Below are 22390 nucleotides of genomic sequence, written 5' to 3'. Positions count from 1 at the left end.
TGCCACACCAGATCAAGACTCAGATGCTGGTATCAGACATCTCATTTCACCAACGGTCACCCCTTTTGAATCCTGGGCTGGGCTCTCCTGACAACGGATGCCAGTCTCCGGGGTGGGGTGCAGTGACAGGTTCACTCTCACTTCAGGGCAGTTGGACAGCGGAAGAAGCAATTCTTCCGATCGACATTCAGGAAATTCGGGCCGTGTATCAGACCTTCCAGTTGTCAAGTCACGTTCTTCACGGAAGAGCTGTGCATGTTCAGTCCGACAACGCCACCACGGTGGCGTACATCAACCATCAAGGGGGCACTCGCAGTCGGGCAGCGATGACAGAGGTGTCACGCATCCTGTCTTAGGCGGAGTGCCATCTTCCAGCCATCTCGGCAGTGTTCATTCCAGGAGTCTTCAATTGGGAGGTAGACTTCCTCAGCCGTCACAACGTGCATCCCAGGGAATGATCTCTTCATCAAGAGGTGTTTCAGCTCCTTGTGGAAAAGTGGGACCTGCCGGAGGTGGACATCATGGTCTCCCATCACAATAACAAGTTGCCCGTGTACGGGTCCAGGACAAGAGACGCACAAGCAAGTCTGGTGGATGCTCTGGCGGTCAGGTGGACCTTCCTATTGGCGTATCTCTTCATTCCGATATCCCTTCTCCCTGGGGTTCTTTGGAAATTCAAGCAGGACGGCGGCAAGCTTATGCTGGTGGCCCAGATGTTCTTGGTACTCAGATCTTCGGAATCTCTCCATCGACACTTCATTCCTTCTGCCTCAACGTCCGGACCTGTTGTCTCAGGGTCCCCTGCCTTCATCTGGACCTGGGTCGTCTGTCTTTGACGGCTCTTGAGACATCCATCTTAAGGTCCAAGGATTTTTTCTGGCTCAGTGATTGGCACGAGGCTTCGGGCGCGTAAGCCTGCCTCTGCCAGGATTTACCACAGCGTGTGGCATTCTTATTTTCAATGGTGTGCCTCGAGACATTACGATCCCCAAGTATTTTGTGTTTCTAGGATTTTGGCGCTCCTTCAGTCTAGTTTGGACCTTGGCTTACACCTGTCTTCTCTGAAGGTTCATGTCTCTGCACTGTCTGTGTGGTTTTGGCGTTGGATTGCTCCTTTACCAGATGTTCGCATCTTTTTCCAGGGTGCTCTCAGGATTCAGCCTCCCTTTGTGCACCCAGTGGCTCCTTGGGATTAGGCAGTGGTTCTTCGGGCCCTCTAGGGGCCTCCATTTGCACCCCTTGAGTCTGTGGAGTTCAAGTGGTTGACTACTAAGACTCTTTTTCTCCTGGCCTTTGCTTCGGCTAGGAGGGTTTCGGAATTGGTGGTGCTTTCCTGTCGTCCTCCCTTTCTGATTTTTCACCAGGACAGGACAGTGCTTCGCACTTGCCCTGGTTGTTTGCCTAAAGTGGTTTATAAGTTTCACATTAATCAAGATTGTGTTGTGCCGGCCTTTCAGTCACCTGACCTTTTGGCTGGTGAGGCTTCCTTGGATGTGGTCGGTGCTCTCAGAATTTATGTGGACCGGACTAGTTCTGTTCAGAAGTCGGATTCCTTGTTAGTCCTCTTTGGTTTTCACAAGAGGGGTTGGCTGGCCAACAAACAAACTGTAGCTAGATGGCTTCGTTTGGCTATTTCTGAGGCTTATACTGAGGAGGGCTTGCCTGTTCCAGCCTCTGTTAAATCTCATTCTACTCGGTCTATGGGCCCCTCGTGGGCTGCTAGCCGTGGCGCCTCGGCTGTTCAGCTGTGTAAGGTGGCCACGTGGTCTTCCATCCAGACCTTTCTAAGGTTCTTTGCCTTTGACACCTTCGCCTCTCAGGATGCTTCCTTTGGGCGCCTGATTCTACTTTCAACACAGGAGCGCCCCCGCCCTTAATTGGACTGCTTTGGGACATCCCCAAGATCAACCCTGTGCACTCCCTATGGACCCTGAAGTAGAAACAAGAGATATGGTAAGAACTTACCTTTGTTATCTCTGTTTCTATGAAGTCCATAGGGTCCACAGGGTGCCCGCTCTGACGCACCTGGCTTCATATGGGCTGTGTGGCTGGTCACCGGTTTTCCGTCTCCCTTTCTGTGAGTATGGTTCTTGTGTGTTCCAGTCTTCCTTTTGTCTGTTTTTCCTTTTTTCGGCCTTGGCTACTTACCAACTGAGGTGCCTGTGGCTCGGGGGCGGGGTATAGTGGAGGATGGGCCCAGTGCATCCTGGGAGCTAAAGCTTTAACTGCATGGTGCCTGTGGATCTAGATACAGCTATACCCCAAGGTCAACCCTGTGGACCCTATGGACCTCGTAGAAACAGTTAACAAAGGTAAGTTCTTACCATATCTCTTGTTTTATTATAACTTTTCTCCTAATAATCTATAGACACCTTCACTTTAACCTCATCAACCGACCCTACCTTTACCTAATGACCCACAGAAGCTCCCTACAACGCAGGGACGTATCTATAATGGGTGCAGGGTGTGCGGGGCACACGGGCCCCCGAGTCCAAGGGTACACCCTGCACCTATAGGTATTTATACTTACCTCTCCACCGATTCCCGAAGTGCTGCTTCGCAGTGCCGGACCAGCGCTTTAGAGCAGCAAGTACTCACTGGGAAAATGGCAGCAGCCATTTTCCCAGTGATCTGCGCATGCGCAGTAAAGATGTCCCCGGGAAAGTAGGCGCGGGCACCATTTTCCCGGAGACAGGCACGTGCGCTGTAGATTCTGCTATAAATCCAGAATCTACAGTGCTCAGTGCCGCTGAGCCGCAGTCAGAGAGAAGGGGGCCTAAACGTAGGCTGCACATGGCCCCCCTCCTCTCTTAAAACGCCCCTGCTACAACCACTACTACTAACCCTCACGCCATGTAATGATATAACACTATAGCCTCTCCTACAAACCTTACCTCCACCTTGTAATATATCACTTACTTATAACCTCTTCCACTAATACTACCTCCACCTAATGATCAACAGAAGTTCCCTATAACCACTTCTACTAACCCTACCTTTGCCTAATGATCAATAGCATGTACCTCTAACTTCTCCTACTGACCCTACCTCCATCTAATGATATAGCACTTACCTATAACCTCTCCTACTGACCTTACCTCCACCTAATGATATAGCACTTACCTATAACCTCTCCTACTGACCTTACCTCCACCTGATATAGCACTTACCTATAACCACTCCTACTGACCTTACCTCCATCTAATGATATAGCACTTACCTATAACCTCTCCTACTGACCTTACCTCCACCTAATGATATAGCACTTCCCTATAACCTCTCCTACTGACCCTACCTGCACCTAATGATATAGCACTTACCTATAACCACTCCTACTGACCTTGCCTCCTCCTAGTGATATAGCACTTACCTATAACCTCTCCTACTGACCCTACCTCCATCTAATGATATAACACTTACCTAGTGTTCACTCAAGCTCCGGCGGCAGGCAGGGCGCACCCGAAAAGGGGGCGTGGCCATTGAAAAGGGTGAGTGTCTATAAGACGCGTCACCTTTTCGTCACTCTTGGGGGCGTGCCCGGCACTTGCGGACTCGCCGGGCAGCCCCCAAGCGCTGCTGACAGGTAGAATAGATGCCGGGCGCATGCGCCCAGTGTCTATTCACCAGCGGTGACCAGGTCACCGCACATTTCCCCACCTGCGGGACACTGCGACCCGCGGGTGAAGACTGCACCCGCAGGCTGTCTTAGCGGTGCACTGCGCGGTGAGGGCAGGGTGCTTTTTGCCCTCCAGAAGGAGGGCAGGGCGCAGCGCCCCGCTAAAACAGTCTAGCGGGAACGCTAACTTACCTATAACCACTCCTACTGACCTTACCTCCACCTTATGATATAGCACTTACTTATAACCTCTCCTACTAATACTATCTCCACCTAATGATCCACAGAAGCTCCCTATAACCACTTCTACTAACCCTACCTTTGCCTAATGATCAATAGCATGTACCTCTAACCTCTCCTACTGACCCTACCTCCACCTAATGTTCTATAGCACTTAATTATAATCACTACTACTGACATTACCTCCATCTAATAATATAACACTTACCTATAACCTCTTCTACTGACCTTTACTCCACCTAATAACATAACACTTACCTATAACCTCTCCTACTGACCTTACCTCCACCTAATGATATAGCACTTACCTATAACTTCTCCTACTGATCTTACCTCCAACTAATGATATAACACTTATTTTATAACCACTCCTACTGACCCTATCTCCACTTAATGATATAGCACTTACCTATAACAACGCCTACTGACCCAACCTCCATCTAATGATCCATCATCATACCTCTCTATAACCCCTCCTACTGACTCCATTTCCCCATATAATCTATAGCACCATCCTATAACCCCTCCTACTGACCCTACTTCCTCCTAATGATCTATATCACCTCCCTATGACATTTCTTCTGACCTCACCTTCTTCTAATGATCTATAGCACCACCCTATAACCACTCCTACTGACTCTACTTTCCCTAATGATCTATATCACCTCTCTATGACCTTTTTTCTGACTCTACTTCCTCCTAATGATCTATATCACCTCCCTATGACATTTCTTCTGACCCTACCTTCTTCTAATGATCTATAGCACCACCCTATAACCACTCCTACTGACTCTACTTTCCCTAATGATCTATATCACCTCTCTATGACCTTTTTTCTGACTCTACTTCCTCCTAATGATCTATATCACCTCCCTATGACATTTCTTCTGACCCTACCTTCTTCTAATGATCTATAGCACCACCCTATAATCACTCCTACTGACTCTACTTTTCCTAATGATCTATATCACCTCCCTATGACCTTTCTTCTGACCATACCTCCTCCTAAAGATCTATATCACCTCCCTATGACCTTTTTTCTGACCCTACCACCTTCTAATGATCTATATCACCGCCCTATGACCTTTTTTTCTGACCCTACCACTTCTAATGATCTTTCGCATATCCTATAACCACTCCTACTCACTCTACTTTCCCTAATGATATATAGCGCCTCTCTTTATATCATCTACTGTAGTTGCCTTCTCCTAATGCTCTATAGAACCTTCTTATGACCACTCCTACTAACCCTCTCTCGACCTAATGATCCACAGCACCTCCCTAATACACCTACTGTAAATGTAACAGATCATAGTGACTACACGTGTGCACCAGCTGGGTGGTCTGGAACACGTGAACTGTTTCAGGGGTCCTCGAGGACTGGGTTGGCAACGACTGATCTATGGCACCGCCATTTAAATTCAGAACTTATGTCCTCATAAATCTATTTAAACCTCTGTATAATTTGTTACTCCTCCTCCCTGTAAATCAGTGTGAAATTATTTTTCCTTCCTCCTCTTCTCCTACATAATCCCGGCCTGCACTCCTCCATCTGCCCTTATGTAGCGCTGCTTTGCTTTTCTGTGCTGTATATAAATATCTTCCTTTTTTCTTATTTTTACTGTATGACCTCTTATTACATAACCGTATGCCCCCTCTGCCCCTATATCCTACATTACCACTCTAAATTATATTTATTTTGACCTTTGGATTTCGATAACATTTACCTATATATTATCATTTTACCCTTCATCTTTCAAATGTTCTTTAGGGTCTGACGTAAAGGGTGTGAAGTTAGGGGGCCTGGCATTTATAGGGAGGTTGAGGTTATAAGGCAGTATAAGCCTCTCTCTCCCCTCCCAAGGCAGGAGCTGCATATAAGGCAGCTGATGGACAGGGGTATGTGGGAGGATTGCAAGCTGCTCTCCCAGATCCTGTCCTGTCATTGTTCCTGCAAGGAACTAGGAGCATTAGAGGGATAGAGTGGGAGAGAGACAGAGACTGGGGTGGGAAGTTATAGGGAGCACAGATGGAGGGATGGGTTAAACAGAGGTAAAGGAAGAGAAAAGGATGTACATGGTGGTGGAGAGGGCGAGAGGCAGTGGTGTAATAGAGCTGCTGATGTTCTGAATGAATGAATGAATAGAAGACAGTGTGAAACGGAGATTAGAGATGGAGTGAAGGAATAATAGTAAGGACAAGGGAGATATAAAAGAGGGATTAGCATGAGGGCTGTTAGAAATCGGTTGGGCAGCCCTGGGTACAAGGGGGAAGGGGAGAGAGTGGGGTTCTGCAGTGGGGAGAGAGTAGGTAACTAATAGATGGAGTGGGTGAGGGAGGGAGATGGGAAAGCAGTATGGGTCTATAGTCACAGTCGCTGCTTTTACTTGTACAGGATAATTATTGTAATTAACCCGTCAGCCGAAAGTTCCGATCTGCTCCACCAATTAGAGGCAGAGCAGAAAGCCAGCGGCATTAACCCTTCCTGCGCTGTTCCTACAGGATGCGCAGGGCACACAGGGACAATAATTGAGACGGGCAGACATTTAGGAGGTGGCAGCAGCAGTGTCAGTGACAGGGGGTGTAAGGGGGTAAGGAGCGGCGGAGCATGGGTGTAATAGAACAAGGCTAAGGGGAAGTCGTCAGAGTAAGTGCCGGTGTAACATCATTTAGGGAGGTTGGAGCTTTGGGGTCGTGAGTGCGGAGGTCAGAGATGTGCAGAGCATGGCATTTATATTGGTGACAGAGGCAAAGGACGGCATACACCCACTATACTAACTGAAGGCGCAGCACCTGGCATCTACGCCTATTCTCATCCATTGGTGCACACGCTAACGTGATCCGTGATAGGGACACGCATGTCTATAATCCTGCTTATACTTTGTGCCACCCCTTAATTAAATCTATCACTGCTCCTGGGATCCTCCTCTGTGCCATAATAGATTCAGGCTGTCTATTAGTCCATGGGTATGATTTGTACTTGTTAATGTGGTACCTGCAATTGGTTATGTGATCATATAAATGTATTTTCCTGTGTGAAAATCACCTGAAAGACATAACAAGTGACCCATTGACACACACAGGTTAGTGCATGGTCCCATGTTACACCGCATTGTTCCATGTTCACAATAAGGTGATAGATGGTGGTATCTATAGATAGCCTGTGGTTAGGGTGGTATCTATTATATAACCAGGGTCATCAAACATCTACCTGTCCCCTAGACACCCAATTGATGGAGTGAGCAAGTGATTCATGAGCTTTCATACTATCAGTCCCCTGGGAATTAGTGACATCACAGAGGAAGGGGGCATGAACTCTGGTCCTCGGGTATCACTAACAGGTCATGCTTTAAGGATTTCTCTCTGTAAGCAGATGTCGGATGTGTACTGGCCATGTCTAGCAGAACAATTTACTCGTGTCTGAGGAAGAAATCCTGCAACATGTTCTGTCAGGGAGATCCAAGTTGAGAAAACCTTCTATGCACAAGTGGCCATTTGTGCCACTTGCATATACTGTAGATCCAGTGAAGTGTGGAACGGGAGTGTTGCACGTTTAATCCTATTTCCTCAATGGGGGGGTCCCGGCAGCATAAGCTGCACATTCTCCTCTGCCTGCATTGCTATTATTATTATTATTATTGCTATTATTCTTTATTTATACGGCGCCACAAGTGATCTGCAGAGCATTACAGAGTACATAAACAGAAACAGTATGACAAAGCAAGAAAGCTGTTACTTACAGCACAAAACATTGCAGAACATGGCCAAGGTTTATAAGCATTGCAGCAGCAGCAGTTGTAATACTCAAATAAGCAGCAGGGAGGCGGAACCCAAGGGATAGGTGCCGCTGTGGGCAGAGGGAAGGAGATGATGGTATAAATGATGGCACATGAGGGTAGAGGGCCCTGCTCACGAGATCTTACAGTCTAAAGTGGTAGGGGAGACACAGAGGGGAGAGGCAGTGAGCATGCAGCAGTGGATTAGGATGTGAGCTGGATGGCTTTAATAAAGAAATGGCTCTTGGGAGCCTGTTTTGAAGTTATGTAGAGAGTCGGAGAGGGAGAGGGAGAGAGTTCCAGTGGTAGGGAGCAGTCGGCCAAAAGCGTGGGAGTGGGAGGAAGTAATCAATTGGGAGGAGAAGCGGCATTCATTATTGGAGCGAAGTGGGCGGCAGGGAGTGTGAAGGGAAATTAGGTCAGAGATTTCAATAGGTGAGGATTGGGTGAGGGCTTTGTAAGTGAGTGTGAGGAGTTTGAATTGGGTTCTGTAGCGGAGCCAGTGTAGGGGCTTATAGGAGAGAGCATACAGATGTAGAATGATTGGAGAGGAAGATGAGCAGAGCAGCAGCATTGAGGACTATGGAGAGAGGTGGGAGTCAGGGAGGCCAGATAAGAGGAGGTTACAGTAGTCCAATCTGGAGATGACCAGTGAGTGGATGAGGGTTTTAGTTGTCTCCAGTGTGAGAAAGGGTCTGGTCCTGGAGATATTTCTTAGATGGAAGCGGCAGGACTTTGAGAAGTGCTGAATGTGTGTATTGAAGGCGAGGGAGCAGTCAAGGATAACTCCAAGACAGCGCACTTTGGGGCTAGAGGAGGTGGTTGCGCTGCCAATAGATAATGAAATGAAGGGAGGTTAGGTTAGTCGGGAGGGTGGGGAGATGGTCAGCTCAGTCTTACACATGTTAAGTTCAAGAAACGCTGGGACATTCAGGAGGAAATTACAGAGATACAGTTAGAGATACGAGTGAGGAGAGAGGGGGAGAGGTCCGGGGAGAAGTAGATCTGAGTGTCATCAGCATAGATATTATATTGGAGGCCAAAGGAGCTGATGAGCTCACCTACAGAGGGAGAATAGGAGAGGTCCAACCTTGGAGAACTTGTCTTGATGTGTGGCCTCACCTCTAAATGATGGCCTTGTGTGACTACATTGTGCCTGTGCTGCCAGTGACGGAATAGACTAGGAGGGGGGAGAGCACTGGTTTTGAAACCAGCATTTTATATCCTGTATACTTTGTCACCTGTAACCACTCATCGCTTTCTTTGTTCTCTTTAGGTTCACCCGCTGTTAATACGTGAGCGGAGAAGTGATCCAACAAGAACCAAATTCCTGAGGCGCACGGTCAGCGTCCCCGTGGAGGGGAAGCATCCCGACGAACACGGTACTGAGGATTCTCTCTAATTTTTACTTGTGTTTAACATGCCAACAATGTGTGACTTTGGCAACTTTGCCAACAAGGTGACATGGGAACACACCAACATAATGATCTCATAACAAAAGGTGACATGAGAACACACCAACATAATGATAACATAACTCAAGGTGACATGAGTATATGGCAATATAATCATCACCTAATACTGGTGACATGGGAACACACCAACATAATGATCCAATAACACAAGGTGACATGGGAACACACCAACATAATGATCTCATAACAAAAGGTGACATGAGAACACACCAACATAATGATAGCATAACTGAAGGTGACATGAGAATAATGATCCTGTAACACAAGGTGACATGGGAACACACCAGCATAATGATCTAATAATACAAGGTGACATGGGAATACACCAACATAATGATCTTGTAACACAAGGTGACATGGGAACAAACCAAACTAATGGTCCCGTGATACAAGGTGACATGGGAACACACCAACGTAACGATCCTGTGACACAAGGTGACAAGGGAACACACCAACATAATGATGTAATAACAAAAGGTGACATGGGAACACACCAACGTAATGATCCCGTGACACAAGGTGACATGGGAACACACCAACATAATGATCTCATTACACAAGGTGACATGGTAACACACCAACATAATGATCTACTAACACAAGGCGACATGGGAACACACCAACGTAATGATCCCGTGACACAAGGTGACATGGGAACACACCAACATAATGATCTCATTACACAAGGTGACATGGGAACACACCAACATAATGATCTCATTACACAAGGTGACATGGGAACACACCAACATAATGATCTACTAACACAAGGTGACATGGGAACACACCAACGTAATGATCCCGTGACACAAGGTGACATGGGAACACACCAACATAATGATCTCATTACACAAGGTGACATGGGAACACACCAACGTAATGATCCCGTGACACAAGATGACATGGGAACACACCAACATAATGATCTCATTACACAAGGTGAAATGGGAACACACCAACATAATGATCTCATTATACAAGGTGACATGGGAACACACCAACATAATGATCTCATTACACAAGGTGACATGGGAACACACCAACGTAATGATCCCGTGACACAAGATGACATGGGAACACACCAACATAATGATCTCATTACACAAGGTGAAATGGGAACACACCAACATAATGATCTCATTATACAAGGTGACATGGGAACACACCAACATAATGATCTTGTGACACAAGGTGACATGGGAACACACCAACATAATGATCGCATAAAACAATGTGACATGAGGAAATGGCAATATAATCATCACCTAATACTGGTGACATGGGGGCACGCCACATAATGATTACATAACACAAGGTGACCTGAGGATATGGCAATATAATCATCGCCTAATACTGGTGACATGGGGGCACGCCACATAATGATCACATAACACAAGGTGACATGAGGATATGGCAATATAATCATCACCTAATACTGGTGACATGGGGGCACGCCACATAATGATCACATAACACAAGATGACATGAGGATATGGCAATATAATCATTGACTAATACTGGTGACATAGGGACACGCCACATAATGATCACATAACACAATGTGACATGAGGATATGGCAATATAATCATCGCCTAACACTGGTGACATGGGGGCACGCCACATAATGATCACATAACACAAGATGACATGAGGATATGGCAATATAATCATCACCTAATACTGGTGACATGGGGGCACGCCACATAATGATCACATAACACAAGATGACATGGCAATATAATCATCAACTAATACTGGTGACATGGGGGCACGCCACATAATGATCCCATAACACAAGGTGACATGAGGATATGGTAATATAATCATCACCTAATACTGGTGACATGGGGACACGCCACATAATGATCACATAACACAATGTGACATGAGGATATGGCAATATAATCATCGCCTAACACTGGTGACATGGGGACACGCCACATAATGATCACATAACACAAGATGACATGAGGATATGGCAATATAATCATCACCTAATACTCGTGACATGGGGGCATGCCACATAATGATTACATAACACAAGGTAACATGAGGATATGGCAATATAATCATCACCTAATACTGGTGACATGGGGGCACGCCACATATTGATCACATAACACATGGTGACATGAGGATATGGTAATATAATCATCACCTAATACTGGTGACATGGGAGCACGCCACATAAAGGTCACATAACACAAGGTGACATGAGGATATGGTAATATAATCATCACCTAATACTGGTGACATGGGGACACGCCACATAATGATCACATAACACAATGTGACATGAGGATATGGCAATATAATCATCGCCTAACACTGGTGACATGGGGGCACGCCACATAATGATCACATAACACAAGATGACATGAGGATATGGCAATATAATCATCACCTAATACTCGTGACATGGGGGCACGCCACATAATGATCACATAACACAAGGTGACATGAGGATATGGCAATATAATCATCACCTAATACTGGTGACATGGGGGCACGCCACATATTGATCACATAACACATGGTGACATGAGGATATGGTAATATAATTATCACCTAATACTGGTCACATAGGGACACGCCACATAATGATCACATAACACTAGGTGACATGAGGATATGGCAATATAATCATCACCTAATACTAGTGACATGGGAGCACGCCACATAATGATCACATAACACAAGGTGACATGAGGATATGGTAATATAATCATCACCTAATACTGGTGACATGGGGGCACGCCACATAATGATCACATAACACAATGTGACATGAGGATATGGCAATATAATCATCACCTAATACTGGTGACATGGGGGCACGCCACATAATGATCGCATAACACAATGTGACATGAGGATATGGCAATATAATCATCACCTAATACTGGTGACAATGGGGCATGCCACATAATGATCACATAACACAATGTGACATGAGGATATGGCACTATAATCATCACCTAATACTGGTGACATGGGGACACGCCACATAATGATCACATAACACAAGGTGACATGAGGATATGGCAATATAATCATCACCTAATACTGGTGACATGGGGGCACGCCACATAATGATCACATAACACAAGGTGACATGAGGATATGGCAATATAATCATCACCTAATACTGGTGACATGGGGACACGCCACATATTGATCACTTAATACAAGGTGACATGAGGATATGGCAATATAATCATCACCTAATACTGGTGACATAGGGGCACGCCACATAATGATCACATAACACAATGTGACATGAGGATATGGCAATATAATCATCACCTAATACTGGTGACATGGGGGCATGCCACATAATGATCACATAACACAAGATGACATGAGGATATGGCAATATAATCATCACCTAATACTGGTGACATGGGGGCACGCCACATAATGATCACATAACACAAGATGACATGAGGATATGGCAATATAATCATCACCTAATACTAGTGAAATGGGGGCAAGCCACATAATGATCACATAACACAAGATGACATGAGGATATGGCAATATAATCATCACCTAATACTGGTGACATGGGGGCACGCCACATAATGATCACATAACACAAGATGACATGAGGATATGGCAATATAATCATCACCTAATACTGGTGACATGGGGGCACACCACATAATGATCACATAACACAAGATGACATGAGGATATGGCAATATAATCATCACCTAATACTGGTGACATAGGGGCACGCCACATAATGATCACATAACACAAGGTAACATGAGGATATGGTAATATAATCATCACCTAATACTGGTGACATTGGGGCACGTCACATAATGATCACATAACACAAGGTGACATGAGGATATGGCAATATAATCATCACCTAATACTGGTGACATGGGGGCACGCCACATAATGATCACAAAACACAATGTGACATGAGGATATGGCAATATAATCATCACCTAATACTGGTGACATGGGGGCACGCCACATAATGATCACATAACACAATGTGACATGAGGATATAGTAATATAATCATCGCCTAATACTGGTGACATGGGGGCACGCCACATAATGATCACATAACACAAGCTGACATGAGGATATGGCAATATAATCATCACCTAATACTGGTGACATGGGGGCACGCCACATAATGATCACATAACACAATGTGACATGAGGATATGGGAATATAATCATCACCTAATACTGGTGACATGGGGGCACGCCACATAATGATCACATAACACAAGATGACATGAGGATATGGCAATATAATCATCACCTAATACTGGTGACATGGGAGCACGCCACATAATGATCACATAACACAAGGTGACACGAGGATATGGCAATATAATCATCACCTAATACTGGTGACATGGGGGCACGCCACATAATGATCACATAACACAAGGTGACATGAGGATATGGCAATATAATCATCACCTAATACTGGTGACATGGGGGCATGCCACATAATGATCCCATAGCACAAGATGACATGAGGATATGGCAATATAATCATCATCTAATACTGGTGACATGGGGGCATGCCACATAATGATCACATAACACAAGGTGACATGAGGATATGGAAATATAATCATCACCTAATACTGGTGACATGGGGGCACGCAACATAATGACCACATAACACAAGATGATATGAGGATATGGAAATATAATCAGCACCTAATACTGGTGACATGGGGGCACGCCACATAATGATCCTATAACACAAGGTGACATGAGGATATGGCAATATAATCATCACCTAATACTGGTGACATGGGGGCACGCCACATAATGATCCCATAACACAAGGTGACATGAGGATATGGCAATATAATCATCACCTAATACTGGTGACATGGGGACACGCCACATAATGATCACATAACACAAGGTGACATGAGGATATGTAAATATAATCATCACCTAATACTGATGACATGGGAGCACGCCACATAATGATCACATAACACAAGGTGACATGAGGATATGGCAATAAAATCATCACCTAATACTGGTGACATGGGGGCACGCCACATAATGATCACATAACACAAGGTGACATGAGGATATGGCAATATAATCATCGCCTAATACTGGTGACATAGGGGCACGCCACATAATGATCACATAACATAAGGTGACATGAGGATATGGCAATATAATCATCACCTAATACTGGTGACATGGGGGCACGCCACATAATGATCCCATAACACAAGGTGACATGAGGATATGGCAATATAATCATCACCTAATAATGGTGACATGGGGGCACGCCACATAATGATCCCATAACACAAGGTGACATGAGGATATGGCAATATAATCATCACCTAATACTGGTGACATGGGGGCACGCCACATAATGATCACATAACACAAGGTGACATGAGGATATGGCAATATAATCATCGCCTAACACTGGTGACATGGAGGCACGCCACATAATGATCACATAACACAAAGTGACATGAGGATATGGCAATATAGTCATCACCTAATACTGGTGACATAGGGGCACGCCACATAATGATCGCATAACACAAGGTGACATGAGGATATGGCAATATAATCATCACCTAATACTGGTGACATGGGGGCACACCACATAATGATCACATAACACAAGGTGACATGAGGATATGGCAATATAATCATCACCTAATACTGGTGACATGGGGGCACGCCACATAATGATCACATAACACAAAGTGACATGAGGATATGGCAATATAGTCATCACCTAATACTGGTGACATGGGGGCACGCCACATAATGATCGCATAACACAAGGTGACATGAGGATATGGCAATATAATCATCATCTAATACTGGTGACATGGGGGCACGCCACATAATGATCACATAACACAAAGTGACATGAGGATATGGCAATATAATCATCACCTAATAGTGGTGAAATGGGGACACGCCACATAATGATCACATAACACAAGGTGACATGAGGATATGGCAATATAATCATCACCTAATACTGGTGACATGGGGACACGCCACATAATGATCACATAACACAAGGTGACATGAGGATATGGAAATATAATCATCACCTAATACTGGTGACATGGGGGCACGCCACATAATGACCACATAACACAAGATGACATGAGGATATGGAAATATAATCAGCAGCTAATACTGGTGACATGGGGGCACGCCACATAATGATCCTATAACACAAGGTGACATGAGGATATGGCAATATAATCATCACCTAATACTGGTGACATGGGGGCACGCCACATAATGATCCCATAACACAAGGTGACATGAGGATATGGCAATATACTCATCACCTAATACTGGTGACATGGGGACACGCCACATAATGATCACATAACACAAGGTGACATGAGGATATGGAAATATAATCATCACCTAATACTGGTGACATGGGAGCACGCCACATAATGATCACATAACACAAGGTGACATGAGGATTTGGCAATATAATCATCACCTAATACTGGTGACATGGGGGCACGCCACATAATGATCCCATAACATAAGGTGACATGAGGATATGGCAATATAATCATCACCTAATACTGGTGACATGGGGGCACGCCACATAATGATCCCATGACACAAGGTGACATGAGGATATGGCAATATAATCACCCACCTAATACTGGTGACATGGGGACACGCCACATAATGATCACATAACACAAGGTGACATGAGGATATGGCAATATAATCATCACCTAATACTGGTGACATGGGGGCATGCCACATAATGATCACATAACACAAGGTGACATGAGGATATGGCAATATAATCATCACCTAATACTGGTGACATGGGGGCATGCCACATAATGATCACATAACACAATGTGACATGAGGATATGGCAAAATAATCATCACCTAATACTGGTGACATAGGGGGCACGCCACATAATGATGACATTACACAATGTGACTTGAGGATATGGCAATATAATCACCTAATACTGGTGACATGTGGGCACGCCACATAATGATCATATAACACAAGGTGACATGAGGATATGGCAATATAATCATCACCTAATACTGGTGACATGGGGGCACGCCACATAATGATCACATAACACAATGTGACATGAGGATATGGCAATATAATCATCACCTAATACTGGTGACATGGGGGCACGCCACATAATGATCACATAACACAATGTGACATGAGGATATGCCAATATAATCATCACCTAATACTGGTGACATGGGGGCACGCCACATAATGATCACATAACACAATGTGACATGAGGATATGGCAATATAATCATCACCTAATACTGGTGACATGGGGGCACGCCACATAATGATCACATAACACAATGTGACATGAGGATATGGCAATATAATCATCACCTAATACTGGTGACATGGGGGCACGCCACATAATGATCACATAACACAATGTGACATGAGGATATGGGAATATAATCATCACCTAATACTGGTGACATAGGGGCAGGCCACATAATGATCCCTTAACACAAGGTGACATGAGGATATGGCAATATAATCATCACCTAATACTGGTGACATGGGGGCATGCCACATAATGATCACATAACACAATGTGACATGAGGATATGGCAATATAATCATCACCTAATACTGGTGACATGGGGGCATGCCACATAATGATCACATAACACAATGTGACATGAGGATATGGCAAAATAATCATCACCTAATACTGGTGACATAGGGGCACGCCACATAATGATCACATAACACAATGTGACATGAGGATATGGCAATATAATCATCACCTAATACTGGTCACATGGGGGCACGCCACATAATGATCACATAACACAAGGTGACATGAGGATATGGCAATATAATCTTCGCCTAATAATGGTGACATGGGGGCACGCCACATAATGATCACATAACACAAGGTGACATGAGGATATGGCAATATAATTATCACCTAATACTGGTGACATGGGGGCACGCCACATAATGATCACATAACACAAGGTGACATGAGGATATGGCAATATAATCATCGCCTAATACTGGTAACATGGGGGCACGCCACATAATGATCACAAAACACAATGTGACATGATTTTATGGCAATATAATCATCACCTAATACTGGTGACATGGGGGCACGCCACATAATGATCACATAACACAATGTGACATGAGGATATGGCAATATAATCATCACCTAATACTGGTGACATTGGGGCATGCCACATAATGATCACATAACACAATGTGACATGAGGATATGGCAATATAATCATCACCTAATACTGGTGACATGGGGACACGCCACATAATGATCACATAACACAAGGTGACATGAGGATATGGCAATATAATCATCACCTAATACTGGTGACATGGGGGCACGCCACATAATGATCACATAACACAAGGTGACATGAGGATATGGCAATATAATCATCGCCTAACACTGGTGACATGGAGGCACGCCACATAATGATCACATAACACAAAGTGACATGAGGATATGGCAATATAGTCATCACCTAATACTGGTGACATAGGGGCACGCCACATAATGATCGCATAACACAAGGTGACATGAGGATATGGCAATATAATCATCACCTAATACTGGTGACATGGGGGCACACCACATAATGATCACATAACACAAGGTGACATGAGGATATGGCAATATAATCATCACCTAATACTGGTGACATGGGGGCACGCCACATAATGATCACATAACACAAAGTGACATGAGGATATGGCAATATAGTCATCACCTAATACTGGTGACATGGGGGCACGCCACATAATGATCGCATAACACAAGGTGACATGAGGATATGGCAATATAATCATCACCTAATACTGGTGACATGGGGGCACGCCACATAATGATCACATAACACAAAGTGACATGAGGATATGGCAATATAATCATCACCTAATAGTGGTGAAATGGGGACACGCCACATAATGATCACATAACACAAGGTGACATGAGGATATGGCAATATAATCATCACCTAATACTGGTGACATGGGGACACGCCACATAATGATCACATAACACAAGGTGACATGAGGATATGGAAATATAATCATCACCTAATACTGGTGACATGGGGGCACGCCACATAATGACCACATAACACAAGATGACATGAGGATATGGAAATATAATCAGCAGCTAATACTGGTGACATGGGGGCACGCCACATAATGATCCTATAACACAAGGTGACATGAGGATATGGCAATATAATCATCACCTAATACTGGTGACATGGGGGCACGCCACATAATGATCCCATAACACAAGGTGACATGAGGATATGGCAATATACTCATCACCTAATACTGGTGACATGGGGACACGCCACATAATGATCACATAACACAAGGTGACATGAGGATATGGAAATATAATCATCACCTAATACTGGTGACATGGGAGCACGCCACATAATGATCACATAACACAAGGTGACATGAGGATTTGGCAATATAATCATCACCTAATACTGGTGACATGGGGGCACGCCACATAATGATCCCATAACATAAGGTGACATGAGGATATGGCAATATAATCATCACCTAATACTGGTGACATGGGGGCACGCCACATAATGATCCCATGACACAAGGTGACATGAGGATATGGCAATATAATCACCCACCTAATACTGGTGACATGGGGACACGCCACATAATGATCACATAACACAAGGTGACATGAGGATATGGCAATATAATCATCACCTAATACTGGTGACATGGGGGCATGCCACATAATGATCACATAACACAAGGTGACATGAGGATATGGCAATATAATCATCACCTAATACTGGTGACATGGGGGCATGCCACATAATGATCACATAACACAATGTGACATGAGGATATGGCAAAATAATCATCACCTAATACTGGTGACATAGGGGGCACGCCACATAATGATGACATTACACAATGTGACTTGAGGATATGGCAATATAATCACCTAATACTGGTGACATGTGGGCACGCCACATAATGATCATATAACACAAGGTGACATGAGGATATGGCAATATAATCATCACCTAATACTGGTGACATGGGGGCACGCCACATAATGATCACATAACACAATGTGACATGAGGATATGGCAATATAATCATCACCTAATACTGGTGACATGGGGGCACGCCACATAATGATCACATAACACAATGTGACATGAGGATATGGCAATATAATCATCACCTAATACTGGTGACATGGGGGCACGCCACATAATGATCACATAACACAATGTGACATGAGGATATGGCAATATAATCATCACCTAATACTGGTGACATGGGGGCACGCCACATAATGATCACATAACACAATGTGACATGAGGATATGGCAATATAATCATCACCTAATACTGGTGACATGGGGGCACGCCACATAATGATCACATAACACAATGTGACATGAGGATATGGGAATATAATCATCACCTAATACTGGTGACATAGGGGCAGGCCACATAATGATCCCTTAACACAAGGTGACATGAGGATATGGCAATATAATCATCACCTAATACTGGTGACATGGGGGCATGCCACATAATGATCACATAACACAATGTGACATGAGGATATGGCAATATAATCATCACCTAATACTGGTGACATGGGGGCATGCCACATAATGATCACATAACACAATGTGACATGAGGATATGGCAAAATAATCATCACCTAATACTGGTGACATAGGGGCACGCCACATAATGATCACATAACACAATGTGACATGAGGATATGGCAATATAATCATCACCTAATACTGGTCACATGGGGGCACGCCACATAATGATCACATAACACAAGGTGACATGAGGATATGGCAATATAATCTTCGCCTAATAATGGTGACATGGGGGCACGCCACATAATGATCACATAACACAAGGTGACATGAGGATATGGCAATATAATTATCACCTAATACTGGTGACATGGGGGCACGCCACATAATGATCACATAACACAAGATGACATGAGGATATGGCAATATAATCATCGCCTAATACTGGTAACATGGGGGCACGCCACATAATGATCACAAAACACAATGTGACATGATTTTATGGCAATATAATCATCACCTAATACTGGTGACATGGGGGCACGCCACATAATGATCACATAACACAATGTGACATGAGGATATGGCAATATAATCATCACCTAATACTGGTGACATTGGGGCATGCCACATAATGATCACATAACACAATGTGACATGAGGATATGGCAATATAATCATCACCTAATACTGGTGACATGGGGACACGCCACATAATGATCACATAACACAAGGTGACATGAGGATATGGCAATATAATCATCACCTAATACTGGTGACATGGGGGCACGCCACATAATGATCGTATAACACTAGGTGACATGAGGATATGGGAATATAATCATCACCTAATACTGGTGACATAGGGGCATGCCACATAATGATCACATAACACAAGGTGACATGAGGATATGGCAATATAATCATCACCTAATACTGGTGACATGGGGGCATGCCACATAATGATCACATAACACAAGGTGACATGAGGATATGGCAATATAATCATCACCTAATACTGGTGAAATGGGGACACGCCACATAATGATCACATAACACAAGGTGACATGAGGATATGGTAATATTATCATCACCTAATACTGGTGACATGGGGGCACGCCACATAATGATCACATAACACAAGGTGACATGAGGATATGGCAATATAATCATCACCTAATACTGGTGACATGGGGGCACGCCACATAATGATCACATAACACAAGGTAACATAAGGATATGGCAATATAATCATCACCTAATACTGGTGACATGGGGGCACGCCACATAATGATCACATAACACAGGGTGACATGAGGATATGGCAATATAATCATCACCTAATACTGGTGACATGGGGGCACGCCACATAATGATCACATAACACAAGATGACATGAGGATATGGTAATATAATCATCACCTAATACTGGTGACATGGGGGCACGCCACATAATGATCACATAACACAAGATGACATGAGGATATGGTAATATAATCATCACCTAATACTGGTGACATAGGGGCACGCCACATAATGATCTCATAACACAAGGTGACATGAGGATATGGCAATATAATCATTGCCTAATTTTGGTGACATAGGGGCACGCCACATAATGATCACATAACACAAGATGACATGAGGATATGGCAATATAATCATCACCTAATACTGGTGACATGGGGGCACGCCACATAATGATCACATAACACAAGGTGATATGAGGATATGGCAATATAATCATCGCCTGATACTGGTAACATAGGATCACGCCACATAATGATCGTATAACACAAGGTGACATGAGGACATGGCAATATAATCATCGCCTAATACTGGTGACATGGGGTACGCCACATAATGATCACAAAACACAAGGTTACATGAGAATATGGCAATATAATCATCACCTAATACTGGTGACATGGGGGCACGCCACATAATGATCACATAACACAAGGTGACATGAGGATATGGCAATATAATCATCACCTAATACTGGTGACATGGGGGCATGCCACATAATGATCGTATAACACAAGGTGACATGAGGATATGGCAATATAATCGTCACCTAATACTGGTGACATGGGGGCACGCCACATAGTGATCACATAACACAAGGTGACATGAGGATATGGCAATATAATCATCACCTAATACTGGTGACATGGGGGCACGCCACATAATGATCACATAACACAAGGTGACATGAGGATATGGCAATATAATCATTGCCTAATACTGCTGACATAGGGGCACGCCACATAATGATCACATAACACAATGTGACATGAGGATATGGCAATATAATCATCACCTAATACTGGTGACATAGGGGCACGCCACATAATGATCACATAACACAATGTGACATGAGGATATGGCAATATAATCATTGCCTAATACTGGTGACATAGGGGCACGCCACATAATGATCACATAACACAATGTGACATGAGGATATGGCAATATAATCATCACCTAATACTGGTGACATAGGGGCACGCCACATAATGATCACATAACACAATGTGACATGAGGATATGGCAATATAATCATCACCTAATACTCGTGTCATGTGGGCACGCCACATAATGATCACATAACACAAGGTGACAT

The 22390-nt window shown here is 44.0% G+C and overlaps 1 protein-coding gene across 8 annotated transcripts in view; it reads left to right on the top strand.

Moving 5' to 3' along the window:
• The window catches only part of SYNGAP1 (synaptic Ras GTPase activating protein 1), a 453461-nt gene that overhangs the window by 79092 nt on the left and 351979 nt on the right, over positions 1-22390 (top strand). For all 8 annotated transcript variants that reach the window (XM_088446589.1, XM_088446594.1, XM_088446587.1 and 5 more), the window contains exon 3: positions 8909-9014. In XM_088446589.1, the coding sequence (XP_088302715.1) occupies positions 8909-9014 (106 nt within the window). The remainder of the gene's footprint in view (positions 1-8908; positions 9015-22390) is intronic.

The sequence above is a fragment of the Taudactylus pleione genome, unplaced genomic scaffold (genome assembly GCF_031769625.1).
Source record: "Taudactylus pleione unplaced genomic scaffold, aTauple2 ptg000400l, whole genome shotgun sequence".
Taxonomy (NCBI): Eukaryota; Metazoa; Chordata; class Amphibia; order Anura; family Myobatrachidae; genus Taudactylus; species Taudactylus pleione.
This window is presented reverse-complemented; position numbering and strand designations above follow the sequence as displayed.